At 44.3% G+C, this 19,480-nt stretch overlaps 1 protein-coding gene across 1 annotated transcript in view; it reads right to left on the reverse strand.

Moving 5' to 3' along the window:
* The window catches only part of ADCY9 (adenylate cyclase 9), a 127,978-nt gene that overhangs the window by 28,260 nt on the left and 80,238 nt on the right, over window positions 1–19,480 (reverse strand). Inside the window, exon 3 of the mRNA XM_004373208.2 lies at window positions 8,997–9,187. Within this exon, the coding sequence (XP_004373265.1) occupies window positions 8,997–9,187 (191 nt within the window). The remainder of the gene's footprint in view (window positions 1–8,996; window positions 9,188–19,480) is intronic.

Here is a 19,480-nt window from a genome sequence, read left to right on the forward strand (position 1 = left end):
CGAGCACACTGCCACAGCGACAACGAACATGGCGGACGAGCACACTGCCACAGCGACAACGAACATGGCGGACGAGCACACTGCCACAGCGACAATGAACATGGCGGATGAGCACACTGCCACAGCGACAACAAGCAGGACTCAGCTAGGCGCCGTTCTACACTCTGCGCGTATCCGTTTATTCAGTCCTCTAACAGCCCATGGAGCAGGGATGATGACTGCCCCGTCTGACATGTGAAGAAACTGAGGCAGAGAAGAAAAGGGGCTTCCCCAGAGTCACACAATTAGAAAATGGTACGAGTTACCAGTTGCCATTGCGTCGACTCCAACTCATGGTGACCCCATGTGTGTCAACGGTAGAACTGTGCTCCACAGGGTTTTCGATGGCTGATTTTTCAGAAGCAGATCCCCAGGCCTTTATCCTGAGGCACCTCTACGTGGACTCGAACCTCCAACCTTTTGGTTAGCAGCCAAGCATGTTAACCGTATGCACCACCCACAGGCTGCTAGAAAATGGTAGAGGGGAGTTTAAGGCCAGGTGGTGGAGCCCTGGGCCCTAACCACCATGCACATGGCATATCCCAGTGAACAAGGACTTCCTCTGTTGTAATGTGGGGCAGAGGAAGCCTCATAAAAGTCACCAGAGCTAAAAGTCATACTATCTCAGGTGGGAAGTCAGGGCATTGCTATTTAAGCCAGTGGACTAAGGCGGAGGCACGAACACTTCAAAACAGATGATTTCTGCTAACGAAATATTAGAGAAGAGTAGAAGCACAATATGAGAAGAAAATAGAGGAGCAATTATCACAGGAAAAAAAAGGCATCCTGGAAGCTAGAAGAACGGGAAGCGGACAGCCTGAGAATACTGGGGGCAAAATAACAAACAGACAAACAAAAGCCTATGAAAGTCAGGCACGCGATCGCAAAGCCCTGGGTGTCAAAGCAAACAACGCTGCACGTCTCTTTAGATTCCTCTGCTCTACATGACAACTGAGTCTAATGACCAAGACTCATCATGATGATCCAAGTCAACAGGAGGTGACATTATAGTCAGCAGACTGAAAGGCAAGCAGAGTGTTAGTGTGTTGCAGAAATACTCCATCAAGTGTCAAAACAAGAAAGTATTTGGTATTTCACGTCATTTCATTTATGTGGAACACTTCCGTACCTGATGATACCAGTTAAACCATGCTGGGCATATCTTTCCATTTCAGTTCATATATATTTTTATACTTTTTATTTTGAAACAATTTGAGATTCACAGAAGAGTTGGAAAGATAGTTCAGAGAGCTCCCCTCGTTTTTCGCCCAACTTCCCCTAATAGCAGCATCTTGTATAACCACAGTACAGTTATCAAAACCAAGAAATCAGTACTGGAACAATACTATTAACTAGACTACAGACTTTATTCAGATTTTACCAGTTTTTCTCCTAATGGTCTTTTTCTGGGTCCAGGATCCAATCCATGTTGCATTTAGTCATCATGTCTCCTTAGTCTCTGCTGGTCTACAAAAGATCCTCAGTCTTTCCCCATCCTCGATGACCCTGACACTTTTGAAGAGTACTGATCAGGTATTTTGTAGAATGTCCCTCAATTTGGGTTTATCTGATGCCTTCGCATGATTAGACTGAGGTGGAGTCTTCAGGGGAAGAATACAGAGGTGATACGCCCTTCTCAGCCCATCATATCGGGGGAAGCCTGCCAGCCATGTGGCTTATCACTGGTATCTGCCAGGTGTTTCCACCGTACAGTTACCATTGTTCCCTTTATAATTAATAAATATTTAGGGGGAGCTGCTGGAGGCTATGCCAATGTCCTGTTTATCTCTAAACTGATAGGCACTAGTTTTAGAATTCACTGATGGATCTGGCCTGCAGCAGTTACGACTGTGGCATTCTAATGGTGACTGGCCATTTTCCTCATTCCTTCTACATCTATTAACTGGAATTCTTCTGTAAGGAAGAGCTGTCCATTTATATTTGACATGTTTCTCCTAATTAAAGGAAACACACAGCTAAAATTACAGATAAAACTTGAAAAGCCGTTTCTTTTGGACTCACTTCCAGAGCCAGCAGTCAGACTACCATTTATTTCTTTTTATATCAGCTTTAACTAGATATAATTCACATAGAGTATACAATTCAATGGCTTTTATATATTTCCAGAATGATGGAACCATCACCACAATCAATTCAGACTACCACTTATAATAAATGCTTATTTAATTTCTAAACTTATCGAGTTTTGTTGTAGTCGTTAGTTGTCGAGTTGATTCTGACTCATGGTGACCCCACGTGTAAAGAGTAGAACTGCTCCATAGGGTTTTCAAGGCTATGACCTTTCAGAAGCAGAGAGCCAGGCCTGTCTTCTGAGGTACCTGAGTGGGTTCGAACCTCTAACCTTTTGGCTAGTAGTTGAGCACTTAACCGTTTGTGCCACCCAGAAATTTACATACATATTTAAATACATATGTATAGATATTTAAATCTCTTTTCAATTTCTATAATCAACTAAAAGATCCTGCACTTCCTCCAACTGAGCCTACTGGGCCTATTCATAATGATGTTACATCCAGATAAGAAGGAGGTAAAAAAAGTGATCTTTCATTTAATGTCATTTTAAAAAGTCATGCTGACTGTCACAAAAGGATGGTCCCTGGAACTAGACCTGCAATCTGACCTCAAAGGGTAGGCAGAACCTTCTGAAAACAGAGCAGGTCTCTTGGAATGGTCCCCATGTGGTCACACGCAAATTGTTAGCTTCACTACCAACTGTAACATGTAAAAGGGCCAGGAGCATGCAGCCTCAAGGTTCTGAATAATGGATTAAGGTCAGCACACAAAGTGAGCCAGGAAGGTGCCCTTCCAGGGAGTCCTCAGAGATGAACTAAGATGCTCTCACAGCTCAAATGGACAACTGACTGGGACTAATGCAATAAGACCATCCCAATCCTTAGTTTTCATTTTCTTTGTTCATTATGAACACATAGACCAGCTATTTTTTTTTAAAGTAAAAAGCAAGTTTTATTTGGCATATATTCAAAAGGACAAAAGTGGGAAACGGACAAGCATGCTGCCACAGCCATGTCTGCCCAAGTCCAAAGAATATCACAGAATAGGTAAGAATGGGAAAATAGACAAGCATACTGCCACAGCCATGTCTGCCCGAGTCCAAAGAACAGTTACAGAGCCATCAGTATATATCCACATCACAAAATGGATAGAATCATTGAAAGCATCACTTTTTCACTGGTTGGCTAGAAATTATAACCTTACATTTTGAATCATCTTTCTTAACAATCGTTGGTACAGGTTTCAGTTACCAGGAGGGTCTTCATTGGTCCAACCAACTTCTATTCACTAAATGCTAATAAAAAAAGATAAGAGTGGAAAGTCTTTCTCGTGTTCTGTTTGATGGGCTTTTGTGAAAACTTCCTTAAGATGTTTTCTAAGATTATCTTAGCTATTGTCTTTATACCTCAGGGCCCAGCTGATGTGTCCTTGTGAATCCTTGTGAGCCCTTGTGAGCCCAGCTTCAGCTGGGTCACATTCTGTATGCTCAAGGAAAGGGAATAATAACTCCAATATTATTACCTAAATCAGTCCCTCCTTTTGATCAGAGATTGGAGATAACACATCCATGATCAATACCTGGCCTTAGTCAAGCTCCTAGATGGTGGCCATTGCAGGCTCTTTAAACTCACAGTGCTGGTTTTCCACCAGATACCATCTGGTTCTTCACCAGGTTATTAAGTAAGAGCAATGTTCCCATCAATAGCATTGCTGGAGTGAGCAGACTCAATGTACATCAACATTTTAGCCTGAGGCCTTCTTTTGCCTTTTACGTGTGTAAGACAATAGAGGATAAATGTTATAATGCCTTATACTATCAGGATGTAGACTAAGAATATTACTATTCCTTGCAGTAGTGATCTAGCCCGTGTACTTATTCCTGATGGTAACCAACCAAATAGATTTGGTGTTTTCAAGGGTGTGACAATGTGTAATCAAGTGGCTTGCTGTCAAATTCTATGTATATCCTTAGACCAGCTATTTTTATTGATCTAGGTAGTCTAGGTCTATCCATCACCACGAGGCTTACAAACAGCCGCTGCAGAGCTGACATCACATTAAACAGGCCAAGCTGTCCATGCTCCTAGGTCGTATTTGTGACTTGTTATATCGTAGAGCACCCGCCCCCTACAACAACGACCAGTTGCAACACTTGTGAGAACCTCTCTCCAAATGGCACCAGTGGAGAAGGCGAGATCTTCCTGAGAGACTCAATGACTTGCTGGGCAAACCAAAAGCCGTCTCTCTGTCTCCTCCTACCCCGCTTACTCCTGCAGTGCTTGAGATTCAGCTCTCTGCAGGGATGAATGGATGTGTCAGTGTTAACTGAGCTTTCACTCCAAATCTAGCATTCACACCCATTCCTCCATTTAATGTTCCCAACAATACTGACAGTGTCATCACCATCACCAGCTCACAGAGGAGGAAATGTGGCTTAGAGGAATTAAGTGACTTGTTCCTAGTCCCAAAGCTGAGGCTTTGAGAAGCACCTTCGATTTAAGTCCTGGCCCACAGCTCTGAAACTTCCATCAGTGACACTGACATGAACGTCCTTCTCTCAACTGCTCATTCCTTGGTTCTCTTCTTGACTCTCTCTCCCCCTGGCCAAGCCTTAGGGGTATCCTTGCAAGCTCAGGCTCAGGGAGCCGAGTGCCATGGTTCTGGGGGTCCCTCCTCCATTGTGCAATGCCAGGACCTTCCAGATGAGAAAGTTTCACCACCAGCCACTTTAAGAGGCCAAGATGAGTGTGTGGGAAGGGGTGCCCTTTGACCTATGACCTTAGAGACAAAGGTCTTGTCCTTTGACATCACTTGTTTCTTGGTAGGTCATCCCAGTACTCAGACTACTTTATGATATATTAGGTAAGAATTTTCTAGGGTGTTCCAGCTATGAACCGGGAGATAAATTACAGATATACACGATATGTACACTAGCAGCGGGACTTAGACACTGCCTTGGGTCTATCACGGAGCCCTGGTGGCACAGTGGTTAAGAGCTCGGCTGCTAACCAAAAGGCTAGCAGTTCGAATCCACCAGCCACTCTTTGAAAATCTTATGGGGCAGTTCTACTCTGTCCTATAGGATCACTATGAGTCAAAATCGACTCTACGGCAACAGGTTTGGGTCTTTTTTTGGTTTGGGTCTATATATCTCTGCCCAGGCTTCTGAGTTTGATCCTTCTTAGTCTAGCTCCTCAGAGCTATCTCTCTCTCTGTGTCATTAAAGAATGAAAAACTGAAGTCAAAAGAAGTTGTAGTTATCTACTATATGCCAAGCACTGTGCCAGGCACTTGGGAAATACATGTTAACACACGGTCTCTGGCTTCAAAGAGCTGACAAGAAGGTTCATAGGAAAATAAGAAAATACCTGGGATAGTGTATGCTATGGACAAGTGGTACAGACGAGACGAAATCAGAATATTTAAGGCGGTGGTTGACAGCACCATCAGCCAGAGGAGTCCTAGAAAACTCTGGGGAAGCTGAGCCCGTGAAATGTGGAGAGAAGTGATGGCGACCAAAGGTAAGCAATGAGCAGGTGAGAGGAGCAGAGCGAGGTATTCCGCACCCATTCCGTGAGCATTTACTGAGCACCTTTTCTCTGATTTCTTGGCTCTTGGCATGGAACTCTTTCCACCAGACTAGCATTCCCTCAAAAGGGGTTGCTCACAGCACTAGACCTGCAAGAGGCATCTTGATAAAACAACTCTGTGGTCAAAGAGGGTTGAGAAATGCTGCATGCCACGTCCCCCTCAGTAGACCTAACAATGCGTATTAGCATATTAAAGGCTCTAGAAGTCGTGCAGTAAAGGAACCCTTTTAATGTGTTTAATCCAGAATTTCCCAAATGTATTTGACCACAGAACACTTTTTTGTACTTGAGACTTATTTCTACCCTGAGAAACTATTGCTACTCAAAGAAACAGACTTCAGGAACCATCGCCTTACACGAGGCCTCTTCAACCAGGCAAGCCTTCCCAGGTGGGAGAGGTGGGCAGAGGGGGGTGTGGGAGACTGTTACAGAAATCCACGTGGGAGTGAACTCTGGCTGGGTGAGGTGGCAGCAGAGACAAAGGAAAAGAAGCCTCGGGTAGCAAGAGTCAACAGACCCTGGAAAAGGAATCGATGGGACTAGTCCTTGATTCCAGCTAATCCTAAAAGCTAACCTTAGCACAGACAACACAAGGCAACAAACCAACAGCACACGTCTGTGGCACTGAAAAGTGCACGCAGGATAAATCCACCCGAAGAAAGTATGAGCAAGCAGCCGGTGTTTTAGATTTGTATTGTTCAAAAACTCTTAACTTGACGGAGGCTTTACGTGCCAGATTATAAGCTATGTACTCCGTAAAACAGACCTCAGTTTTCTACCTTTAAAGTTGAGGATTATAATTCATAACGATTCACCCACAGTTACACAGGGCTTGTGGTTTATGAGGCGCTTACAGAAGCCTGATCTCATCTGATTCCTATCACAAAAACTGGAAGCCAGGAAGGTGAGATCGTAAAAAACGATTTCCCCAAAGTGACAAAGCCAGGAGCAGAAACCGTGTCTTTTAACTCTTTGTGGTCTTTCTACTCCAACCATGGGATCTGAACAATTCTAGCTTTCTGGGGTAGTCCTAGTCTCAGATATCTAATCATCCCCGTAAACCATCAAAATATTCCAGAAATTATACTTCAAGGTCCACCTTTCCTTCCTGGAAGGGCCACAGAGATCCTTTCTTGGCTTGAACTCCTTTGGTGAACATGGTCAACTTCATAAGTCACTAGATTTTCAGAAAACTTCCAACGATTATTTGGAAATTCTATACATGGCAATAGAATATGCTCAGTAGTTTTTGCCCAAGCAGATCAAAGCACACCAAGGACTAAACAACAAAAGTTCTTCTGGAGTGAGGGGAGACTTTGTTAAGGCAATTCGGCAGGGAAACACGGTCACGAGAACCGCACGTACGTAATATGATGAACTCAACTAATGGACTGAAACAGACGCATCATCTAAAATGGCAGACAAATATAACAAATCGTTTACTTTTAGCTTTGAGATCTACTTCTCTACTTAAATACAGCTCAGTCTGAGGTCTGGAGGTAATCACTTCTCCCAAAATAAAACAGCCGCGTTTGGAAGGCCAAGGTTTTGTGTTCCTCCCCGCACCAATCCTTCCCTGGCCTGCGCTCGGTAACAGCTACGAGCTGTGCTCCTCTCTGCTGCAGAGCATCAGCCCCAGCACAGCGTCTGCATCTCAGGTTTGCAGACTTTACAGAAACTGCTGACACAGTAACTGCTGTGCACGTGCCAGAAAGAGTATGGGGAAACAGAGGGTCTCACACCAGGGGACATGTGGCAACGTCTGGGGACATTTCCGGTTGTCACCATATAGGGGGTGCCCCTGGCATCCAGTGGGTGGAGGCCAGGGATGCTGCTGAACGTCGCAGACTACATGCGACAGTTCCACAGCAAAGAATTATCTGGCCCTGAAGGTCAACAGTGCCCAGGTTGAGAGATCCTGCAGTGACCAAAAAAGCACACATTGAAAACGAACACGTGTGTGTCATAAACTTGGACATCATAATTACAAAGAGTGACAGGTTCTATGTTCTAACCTAACGAGATAATCTGGATATGCCAGCTGATGGCCATATTACTATGCCTGTTAAGCTTAAATACCAACAGCTAGCTTTCAAATCTGCTTATGAATGTGGATAAAGAGGAACATATTGGATTAAAGCCCAAACAGTAGCCCACCATCCTGACCAATATACTGTTTTGTCATTTGAGAGCACAGTGAGGTGAGATGGCTATCTTTTTTTTTTTTTTTAATGGAAACAATAAATATTTAAACTGTAAAAATAAAAGTTACTGGTGGAGGAACTCAATCAGTTGTGTAAGCTGAGGAACAGCTCATAAACTGGATGGACTTCACATGCCCCAGGCTGAGCGTGCTGGCTCTCCGTAATCTCCTCTAACGTAACATCAGCACAGAGGGGGTGCTCCCAGGCAGCCACCAGAAGGTCTCTGTCCCGATAACAGATACCATGATATTCCTGGCAAGCCTGCACTTGCTCAACAAGCTTTGTCACGAGCTTCACCCTCACCAACAAAATTTAAAATAATCATAAAACACCGGATTCCAAGGGACCTAGGTATATCTGAGAAAGCGGGCTGTGAAATAAGATACAAACTCAGTCTCCAAGCAAGATACAAGAAGAACGACTTTTACTATCATTTATCATTGCTGTTGTTAGTTGCCATCGAGCCGACACCGACACATGACGACCTCATGTGTATCAGAGTCGAACTGTGCTCCATAGGGTTTTCAGTTGCTGAGTTTTTGGAAGTAGATAGCCGGGTCTTTCTTCCGAGGCACCTCTGGGTGGGTTCAAACCATTAACTTTTGGCTAGTAGTCAAGCACTTAACTGTTTGCACCACCCAGGGACTTCATTTACCATTAGCTTTTAGAAACCTCAGGAGACACCACAGGTTGCAGAAAAATAACTAACAACTCGAGGGGGATATATCTTTATGCAATGGAGAAAGGAACTAGAGGTGAGTGATATGTCCCAGGAAACCCTGGTGGCGCAGTGGTTCAGAGCTATGACTGCTAACCAAAAGGTCAGCAGTATGAATCCACCAGGTGCTCTATGGAAACTCTATGGGGCAGTTCTCTTTGTTCTATAGGATTTGTATGAGTCGGAACCGACTCGATGGCAACCCGTTTGGGTTTTTTTGGTTTTAATATGCCCCAAAGAAACAAGCATTTTAAAAATGTCAAATGCTGCTAACTTTATACTAAAAAATTCTGAAAACCAAACTGGAAGGGCATGCCACAGACCTAAAGGTTGTTATGCTTTTACATGTTCTATTGCAGAATTAATATAAAGTTTTAGAAGTAGGAGGGGAAAAAAAAAAAAAAAACTAACCTTAAGGTTATCAAAGGTTTTGACAGTCTGTGCCAAGTCACTGACACTCCCTGGCGATGCTGTCCCCTGTAACCTAGGGCCTGAAGACCCCCGGGAGCCGCCAAGGACCTCGAGGCCAGAAAGCAAGGCCTCTGAACAGCTGCAATGAGACTCCTTCGCTCTCTGACCCGATATCAGGTATGTCTTCAGACCTAAGGACAAAAGTTACAATCAGCACAGACGGAAACCACTGTCGAGTTCAACACGGCGTGATCCTGCTATGGAGGATGCGTTCCTGAAAAGTTGAGAGTAAAGTGAAAATGGAACTATGTCATATTTTACTACTGGCTTCTGTGAGCTTTTCAGAGATGTGGCCTCAAGGAAAACGTCTGCCTTTGCAACACACCATTTACTTACATTATGTTTTCTTTGAACAGTGGCTGCACATTGTACCTTTGGGGGCGGAAAGAGGCATTAAAAGGTTCCTCCCGAAGGGGTCACGTGGCCTCTTTGTGAAGGCAGCAAAGCAGATTTATGGTTGATGCTCCCAATGTCTTGGGTTTGTTTTGATCCGTGCATACCAGTCACTGATGTTTATAATGGCCAGACCTAGAGTAGTGACCATCTTACTCTGGGGATTGCAAAGCTACCGTGAAAAGCGAGACCCACAGGGGTATGAAAACTTCCCTTGATTTAAATGTATCGAGTGTGTGCTGGACTCAAATATTTGGCTTTGGTGAAGCTGTCATCTACCTGTGTTTGATTCTCTCCCGTAATGTCCACTTAAACAAGAAAGTTGGTCAGGTGGCCACCTGCATCATTACAATTCTCATTACAGGCTGCAGTAAGACACTAGTACACGCTATACCATTAAGCAGCTATAACAGGCAGGTCCCCGCTCTAGATACTCCAAAGAACTGTCTTGCTGGAGAAATAAAAAACCTGTTGCCGTCGAGTTGATTCTGACTCACAGCAACCCTATAGGACAGAGTTCAACTGTCTCGTAGGGTTTCCAAGGCTGTAATCTTTACGGAAGCAGACTGCCACATCTTTCTCCTGAGGAGTGGCTTGTGGATTCAAACAAACCACCAACCTTTCGGTTAGCAGCCAAGTGCCTAACCGTTGTGCCAACCAGGACTCCTTCCAACAAAAATACACATCACAATTTATGAATAGGTCAATCCCAGTCTTAACTAATTAAATGGGTAAAGCTGGAATGGAAATTTGAGGTGGAATATGACATATGAGTAAAAGTACTTTTATACTAATTTCACAGACAACACTGAGCCTATTTTGTTATTTCACCTTTGGAGAGAAAAACAAAAACAAAAAAAACCACGCCTATTTTTCACCTGTTTTGGGGTCTCTGAGCTGGCAGGGCTTCTTCTGGCTTCCTCAAAGAAGGGCACAGGAGGGGCTGTTCCCTGGGGTCTATGGTATCTGTGAGTCCTGAGTGTTGCTGGTAAGTCACCAGGGCAGGGAGGTGGTGAGGGGCCAGGGAGAGCCATGTGGGGGGCCCAGGTCACGTGCTGGTGCTGCAGAGGCCACCTCGGGCCCCATCTCCTAGCAGAGGAGGGGCAGTTTTCTGACTGAGGGGTGAGGACTTGCACTGGAGGGAGTGGTGTCCATTTGTCTCTGGCTGGCTCTGACCACAGAACAATGATCTCTGCTTGAGGCCGCTGCCCCCTGGGTGAGGACAGCCCTGGGAGCAGGAGGGCCAAGGCCGCTCAGTCTCTCAAAGCCAGGACAGGTCCTTCATCACAGTAACTGTTCACCTAGTCCCTGTGCAGCTCTGTAACTGCAAGAGAGGTAAAGTGGCCTTTATCTCAGCAGAGAGCCTGAGTAGGAGAATGACCTAAGAGTACATTCGTAACCTGGTCTTTCTAAAAACACCGAGTCCAATACTTGAAAGGAGGGGCCTAGCTAACCTTCCCAGCTGAACAGGCCACCGAAGCCTGTCTCCACACTCTCCGGTCTGAGGTACTCCTGGATGCGTATGTCCTTGAGGTGACTGACTGCTGTTGTGAATTACTGAGTCGCCGTTCCTGGGCCACTGACGAAGCACCGACCGTTTACCACACACTGTGCTAGGTGCTGAGGGGACAAGGGTGCACACATCAGCTGTGGTCCCACCTGCATGCTGCCATCACCTGAGGGGGGACCTCCACAACCAACAGGTGACCACACCTTGGGGTGCTCAGTCCCATGATGAGGAGGCGTGGGGTGCGCTGGAAGGCACGGAAGATGGCACCTCACAAAGACTGGGGGTTAGGAAAGGCCTCCTGGAGGAAGGGAGATGAAGAGAGGTCAGCCAGGTGAAAGAGAGCACGGCCAAGGCTGGAGCAAGCATTACTAGAACAGTCCATGAAAAGACCCTCCAAAAAGGGAGTCTTTGGAAGCATACGTGAGGAATGGAAGTGAGTGCAGAGTGGCTGGAACAGAGCATGCGCACAGGAGTGTGGCCAGCACAGATAACATGCATGGAAGTATGGCTGGAGAAGAGCTGCAGACTGTTGTGCAGGGCACCTCATGAGCCTTTTCAAACGTTGTTGCTGTGTTGATTCTGACTCATAGCAACCCTGTAGGGCAGAGCAGAACTGCCCCATACAGTTTCCAAGGCTGTGATCTTTACAGGAGCAGATCACCAGGTCTTTCTCCCTCAGAGCCACTGGTGGTTTCAAACCACCCACCTTCCGGTTAGCAGCCAAGCGCTTTAACCACTGTGCCACCAGGGCTGCTTTTCACATGTTAGCCAGGTTCATCTTCTGGTGACTTGCAGCCATGGGCAAATTCCTCCGCCAGACAGGCGCACATCCGGAAGCATCTCTCCCCGACTCTCGCAGCCTTTACACACTAAGCTGATAGAAGGCGGAGACGGAGGTAGCTCACTTGGTGGTCAGATGGTGGGCTCCAACAGGTAGGGATCATGACTGATGTGTTCACTCTTGTCTCCCCCTGCCCCCAGCACCTACTACAGGGTGGGAATAGATGTCTGACAAATGAACAGCAACTCAGTAATTCAAAACAAACTCTTGCTTTGGAATGAGACCTCCTCAGTCACCAGCCGGGAGAAAGTGTAATGGGCAGGGCTCGTGGGCAGTAAGGGAGTTAGGGACCTCGGAAGTCAGATGCACGAGCAGGCAGTTTTTCGTTCTGTTGCGCATGTGGTCGCCATGAGCTGGGGGCCAATTCGACGGCAGCTAAGGACAACAACGGTCCCCCTAAAATGTGGTGGGAAACACTGCTAAGGAATGCTTCTATTACAGGCAGGCAGTCACATGCGATGGTTAAGGAGACAGAGCCCTTGGAGGCAGATTCAACGCAGAGACACTCAGTCTCTCTGTATCTCCGTTTCCTCACCTGTACAGTGAGGATAGGAATAGTACTTACTTCATGGGGTCGATGTGAGGATTAAATAATTAACACGCACAAGGCCTTTACAACAGTGCCTGGCACCGAGTAAGCACTCACCGACATTAGTTATTATTACCCACTTGGATGTTTCGCCTGCTTATCACTGGGAATCTCCTTATTCCTTCCATGCACAAAAGCATTTGTGGAGCTTGACATTAATAATTAATCCAAATCTGTGTCTAACTTGAATTTTTCTTTATGGAACCCCTAACTATATTGATCACATAGTACTGCTAGCGTTGGCAAAGGTCAAATGTGCGTATGTGTCCGTGGTAAGCAAAATGAGTGAACACATTAGGTATCTTTTGATTCATACTTCAATTTGGGAAGCTAAATGTAAAGTGATACCTTCTGCGAAGACTGGAGGGGTCCGCGTGCTAGAGTGAGGCAGCACTTAGCTGGCCGATATGAAATGTCAGCCCTGAGAAACATATCAGGACTGAGTTGCTGAGCTTGAGCCTAGTCAAAGCCTTAGGTCAAGAGAATTTATAAGAGACAAGGATTTAATGAGTAACCGAACACATGGACACTGGGGTCCAAGTTCATGAAAACAGCTCTTTTGGAGGAGAAGGTCAAAAGAAGGCAGCTAAATGATTTATTTCAGTGTAAGGTAAACAGAAGAATAATTAATAAAATTTCTTATATTTTTTTCCTAGTAATTGATTTTAAACCTGACCAACATTTACGCTTTTTATCAGTTTAATTTTATAAAGGCTACAGAAACGGGAAAACACATAGTTCCTTGTGTGCCCCCATCTAATGGTGGAATCTGTCTGTAGCCATGTATCATCCATTCTGCAGGGTGAAAACTGTGCCTTGCACACAGCTGGTGCTGAGTTCCGGTGAGTCGGATGTAACCTGAGCACCTAAGTCCATTTTGGAAAAGAAAGACTCTTCTGGCCACTTTGATAGGGTCTTTTTCTGCAGGACTCTTGGCTTAGGAGTGAGATGTCCTCAACCACCAAGAATCAAGGACCCGACTGCCAACTCGCCAGAAAGGGACACGCGAGAAAGGAAAGAATGCTTTAAGACAGGGCCGTGGGAGTTAACACCAAAACATAACCAACAGCTAGAAGCTTACATCGCTGGCAATTTAAAAAAACAAACATAAGAGAAGCAATTAGTTTGGGCTAGTTCACAAATATTCTAAAAATTTGTTTTCACTTTGTGTTGTATTTTTCCTCCTAACCAGGTTTGAAACGGCCAAGTAGCATGAGAATTATTTAAATAAAATGCAGTCAATCAACAAAGAAAATAAAGATTAAAAGCATTCTTGTTCTTAAACTACCAAGTAACCAGGATCTATAAAAGCATACCACCATCCACTGCCGTCGAGCCAATTCTGAGTCATAACAAGCCCGCAGGGTTTCCGAGGCTGCGAATCTTTACGGAAGCAGACGGCCACATCTTTCTCCTGTGAAGCCGCTGGTGGTTTCAAATCGCCGACCTTTCGGTTGGCAGTCGATCGCTTTAGCCACTGAGCCACCAGAGCTCCTTTATAAAAGTACAGATATGATTATATTTCACAATTATCTTTTGCTTCTGCTGAAGAAGGCCAGAAGTTTTGGTGAAAAACATAAGCACCTTACTCATCATTACAACATTCTGGATGGGTCTACGTCCTTTTCACTCCCGTGTAAAACACAAGTACCTGCTCATTCTAGTCGCTCTCAATACTTGACAATAAATCACAAGTTCCTATAGCAAACAGCTGTTTGTGAACCTTAAGCTCTATTTAAAAAATGAGTCACAATCAAATACAAGATTTGCCCAAGAAGGCGAAAGAAACAAAGGGCAAGCATCATGCCTGTTTAACTTGATCTTGATTAAATCTACAGCCTGACAAAGCGAATTTTTAAGATTACAGACACATGCACGCTCTGCACCCAGCTCTCCTCTACCAGTCAGATCAAACTCGCTGCCACCATGGCCCAACAAGGGTGACCGAGCAGCTGCTAGTGACCCAGGTTCTGAAGTATTGCCTTGTTGTTAACTTTTACACTTGACACTGTAAATGCTGCACTGCTATCTGCCACATTGTTGAATTCGAACATCGCAAGAGTCCAATGGTGACAGTGCCAATCTCTTCTACTAAACAATCACTGAATTATTGTTTAACACCACGACCCTTCAAAGGCTCCAGAAATGAGTTCTTTGAAACAGTGGCATCGCTAGGTTTGGTGTCACCACCACCCCCATGGACTCCTCTCCTGGTGCCAGCAGGGACCGTCGCTGCAGGTGGGCAGCAGATGCAGATTGCAGGGCACCCTGGCACCAGGAACCCGGTGGCACGGGCTGGAGCCAGAGTGCCTGGGGGAACCTGGGCTCGGAGCGTGGGCGGGGGAGCCAGCACAGAGCCAACAGGCTCCCAGGCTCACCCCTGCCAGTGCCCACCCTCTGTCTGTGGAGCCCAAGAGCAACGTCAGAGGGCGGCTCCATGCCTCATGGGGTGCACAGCCCGTGGAGGCACCATGCGAGTGGCTACGGGGCATTGATGGGCACAGGTGGAGGGGCAGTAGGGGTTGCAGGCACCCCTTCTCGTGGCCGATGGGCTTCGTTGTTTCCTCCCAGGCCACGTAATGGAAACACTGCACAAAATTATAGACAGTCACTTTGGTGTCACCTCCTCTGACAGTGTCATTTCGGTGCAGTCTGTACCCCCCGTGCCCCACTAGTGACGCCACTGCCTTGAAAGATAACATTTGACAAATCCATAAATAGCCTGCCAGGTACTATCTCATTCATTCATTTCCTCATTTGTTTGCCAAATAAATATTTACCGAGGGTTAGGACCTAGGCTAAGTGTTGAAAGAAACGGATAGAGGAAAAAGGACTCTAGTGTTAGAAACTGACGGCAGATGAGAATTTTCCCTTTTCACTTAACCCTGACCTCAGCTCCCTCATCTATAAGCTGAAAATATTAGCAGCAGCAGCTGCATCATACCACTTTATGGGGCTGGTGTGAGGAGTAAATGAGCTAATTCACAGGAAAGGGTTAAAACAGGGCCTGGCACAAAGGTTAGAATAAGGCTATTCTTGTAACTATCAAATTACTTTAGGAGGTATATACGCGAATTAAATGCTGTCATCTTCATTATGTTCAAAGGACTGAGAGAAAAGCCTTGAAAATGAAGAGTCCACATGAGCTAACCAGTCAAGGGAAAGGACATGATGGTAGGAAATACTTGGAACAGTAAAATAGTAAAAGTGGAAAGGAAAGAGAAATTAAGGATCAGAAAGTACAAGTCTGTATTTGAGGGAAAAGCAAAAGGGAAAGGCGATGCTGTTCCTGAGAAAGTCTACAGGAATAATCAGAAGTAACTCAAAGAGTAAAGTGAGGAAGGGCTTGAAATAATGCTCACAAAAAATTAAATATGAGAGTTGAAGGATGGCAGTGAATTTGAGGACAAGAAGTGACGGCGCAAAACTTCAGGAAGAAGAATTACCTGAATGTGTCAGTGTTCTGACAGGACATTCAGAAGTAAGAAAAGATATTTTTATAGTGAGTTTTAGAAAACAAGAGAAAAACGAAGGTCTGAGATCACTATCATGAGACAGTATAGAATAGAGTTGAAATAACCAGAAGAGAACATGGAACAAGAGAGCTAGAATGAAAGGTATCAAGAACTGAAATCAAGTAACGACTAACAAATTGTTATTCACCAAACAGTAATCTAGAATGCCATCACACACAAAGGAATATGTTAAGTCACACCTGAAGGAGGAACAACAGGTGTTACAGACAATATTCTCTTTTCCCTAGAGAACTAAGAAATGAGTAGTTGATGTGAAGGTTTTTAAGAGGTGCAGATTTCAGGACAGAATATAGATGAGGGAAAGTAGATTCTAGACAGAAGAGAAATGAAAGACTAAATTTTAAATCTGAGACTAGGTGACAGCTAAATAATTAAAAAACAAAACCAGAAAGGGGAAATATATTGAAAATAGAAATAAAGCTATATGATGCTAAGTGAAAGAAGCCAGTCACGAAAAACCACATATTATATGATCCCATTTATACGTGATGTCCACAGCAGGTAGGCCCACAGAGACAGAAAGTAGATTAGTGGTTGCCAGAGGTTTAGGGGAGGTGGGATGGGCAGTGACTGCTAATGGGTATGGGGTTTCTTTTTGGGGTAATTAAAATGTTTTATAATTAGATTGTGACGATGGTTATACAACTCTGTGAGTGCACTAAAAGCCACTGAATCGTACACATTAAATGAGTGAGCTGTATGGTATGTGAATTGTATCTCAAAAAAAACATTTTTTTTAAAGAATAAATAAAGCCAAATGAACTTCAATAAGAACTTCAACAGTTCAGAGATTTAGAGAAGAAATAAAATAAAGCCAATGAGAAACACACAATCCTTGGGAGCTCAAGGTAAAGGAGAGGGCAGTGGCAGGTAGAAGAAAAATAATTAAAAATAAAGGCTTAAAAATAGATAACATGGTAGAGAGAGGATGGAAAAACACATAAATAAGAAATAAGGTGAAACATCCCAGAGAAAGTAAAAATTCAAACATGGCCAGAGTTCGGAAGTCTGGAAGAGATTAAACAAATAAAACAAAAGTTTGACCTTCATGAGTGTGAAGGTTAAGGTTGTTGTCAACCTGGCCGGGCCATGATTCTCAGTGGTTTCGCAGTTACGTGATGAGGTAATTTGGCAGTTATGTAATGGGGTAATTTGGCAGTTATGCAATGGGGCAATTTGGCAGTTATGTAATGATGTAGTTATCCTTCATGATGTGATCAGCCGATCAGTTGTAAGGGGAGTTTCCTCAGGGGTGTGGCCTGCATCCAGTATATATATGAACGTTCTGGCAACGCTTGCTTGGTTGCTCTGGATCCTGCATCCAACTCATCATCTGACCTCCAGTTCTTGGGACTTGAGCCAGCAACCTGCTGCACTGCCTAACAATCTTGGGATTCATTGGCTTCCCCAGCCTGTGAGCCAGCAGCCTGCCATCTGACCTGCCTATCTTGGGTTTGTCAGCCCCTGAAGCTACGTGAGTCAGGAGAAGCCTCCAGCCTGATGTCTGACCCATGGACTTGGGACTTGCCAGCCTCTACAACTGTGAAAGCCATTTCCTTGAGATAAATCTCTCTCTATATATATACATATATATAATACACATATATGTGTACATATGTATATATACATATATATACACATTCCCCACGTGTCTGTCAGTTTGTCATACTGTGGAGGCTTGCGTGTTGCTGAGATGCTGGAAGCTATGCCACCGATATTCAGATACCAGCAGGGTCGCCCACGGCGGACAGGTTTCCGCTGAGCTTCCAAACTAAGACAGACTAGGAAGAAGGACTCGGCAGTTTACTTCTGAAAAGAATTAGCCAGTGAAAACCTTATGAATAGCAGCAGAACACTGTCTGACATAGTGCCAGAAAATGAGCCCCTCAGATTGGAAGGCACTCAAAAGACGACTGGGGAAGAGCTGCCTCCTCAAAGTAGGGTCGACCTTAATGACATGGATGGAGTCAAGCTTTCCAGACCTTCATTTGCTGATATGGCATGATTCAAAACGCGAAGAAACAGTTGCAAACATCCATTAATAATCAGAACCTGAAATGTATGAAGTATGAATCTAGGAAAATTGGAAATCGTCAAAGATGAAAGGGAACGCATAAACACCGATATCCTAGGCATTAGTGACCTGAAATGGATGGGTATCGGCCATTTTGAATTAGACAATCATATGGTCTACTATGTCAGGAATGACAAATTGAAGAAGAATGGCGTTGCCTTCATTGTCAAAAAGAAAATTTCAAGATCTATTCTGAAGTACAACACTGTCAGTGATAGGACAATATCCATATGCCTACAAGGAAGACCAGTTAATACGACTATTATTCAAATTTACGCACCAACCACTAAGGCCAAAGATGAAGAAACTGAAGATATTTACCAGCTTCTGCAGTCTGAAATTGATCAAACGTGCCATCAGGATGCATTGATAATTGCTGGTGATTGGAATGCAAAAGTTGGAAACGAAGAAGGATCAGTAGTTGGAAAATATGGCCTTGGTGACAGAAACCATGCCAGTGATCGCATGATAGAATTGTGCAAGACCAATGACTTCATTGTAAATACCTTTTTTCACCAACATAAATGGTGACTATAGACATGGACATTGCCAGATGGAATACACAGGAATCTAATTGAAAGAGATGATGGAAAAGCTCAATATCATCAGTCAGAACAAGACCAGGGGCCAACTGTGGAACAGACCACCAATTGCTCATATGCAAGTTCAAGCTGAAACTGAAAATTAGAACAATTCCACGAGAGCCAAAGTACGATCTTGAGTATATCTCACCTGAATTTAGAGATCATCTCAAGAACAGATTTGACATGTTTAACACTAATGACCAAAGACCAGAAGAGCTGTGGAATGACATCAAGGACATCATACATGAAGAAAGCAAGAGGTCACTAAAAAGACAGGAAAGAAAGAAAAAACCAAAATGGATGTCAGAAGAGACTCTGACACTTGCTTTTGAACATTGAGTAGCTAAAGCAAAAGGAAGAAATGATGAAGTAAAAGAACTGAACAGAAGATTTCAAAAGGTGGCTCAAGAAGACAAAGTAAAGTATTATAATGACATGTGCAAAGAGTTGGAGTTAGAAAACCAAAAGGGAAGAACACATTCGGCATTTCTCAAGCTGAAAGAACTAAAGAAAAAATTCAAGCCTAGAGTTGCTGTAGTGAAGGATTCTATGGGGAAAATATTAAACGACGCAGAAAGCATCAAAAGAAGATGGAAGGAATACAGAGGGTCATTATACTACAAAGAAATGATTGATGTTCAACCATTTCAAGGGGTAGCATATGATCAGAAACCAATGGTACTGAAGGAAAAAGTCCAAGCTGCACTGAAGGCACTGGTGAAAAACAAGGCTCCAGGAATTGACAGAATATCAATTGAGATGTTTCAATAAACGGATGCAGTGCTGGAAGTGCTCACTCGTCTATATCAAGAAATTTGGAAGACAGCTACCTAGCCAACCAACTGGAAGAGATCCATATTTATGCCTATACCAATGAAAGGTGATCCAATCAAATGC

The sequence above is a fragment of the Trichechus manatus genome, unplaced genomic scaffold (assembly GCF_000243295.1).
Source record: "Trichechus manatus latirostris isolate Lorelei unplaced genomic scaffold, TriManLat1.0 scaffold00024, whole genome shotgun sequence".
Taxonomy (NCBI): domain Eukaryota; kingdom Metazoa; phylum Chordata; class Mammalia; order Sirenia; family Trichechidae; genus Trichechus; species Trichechus manatus.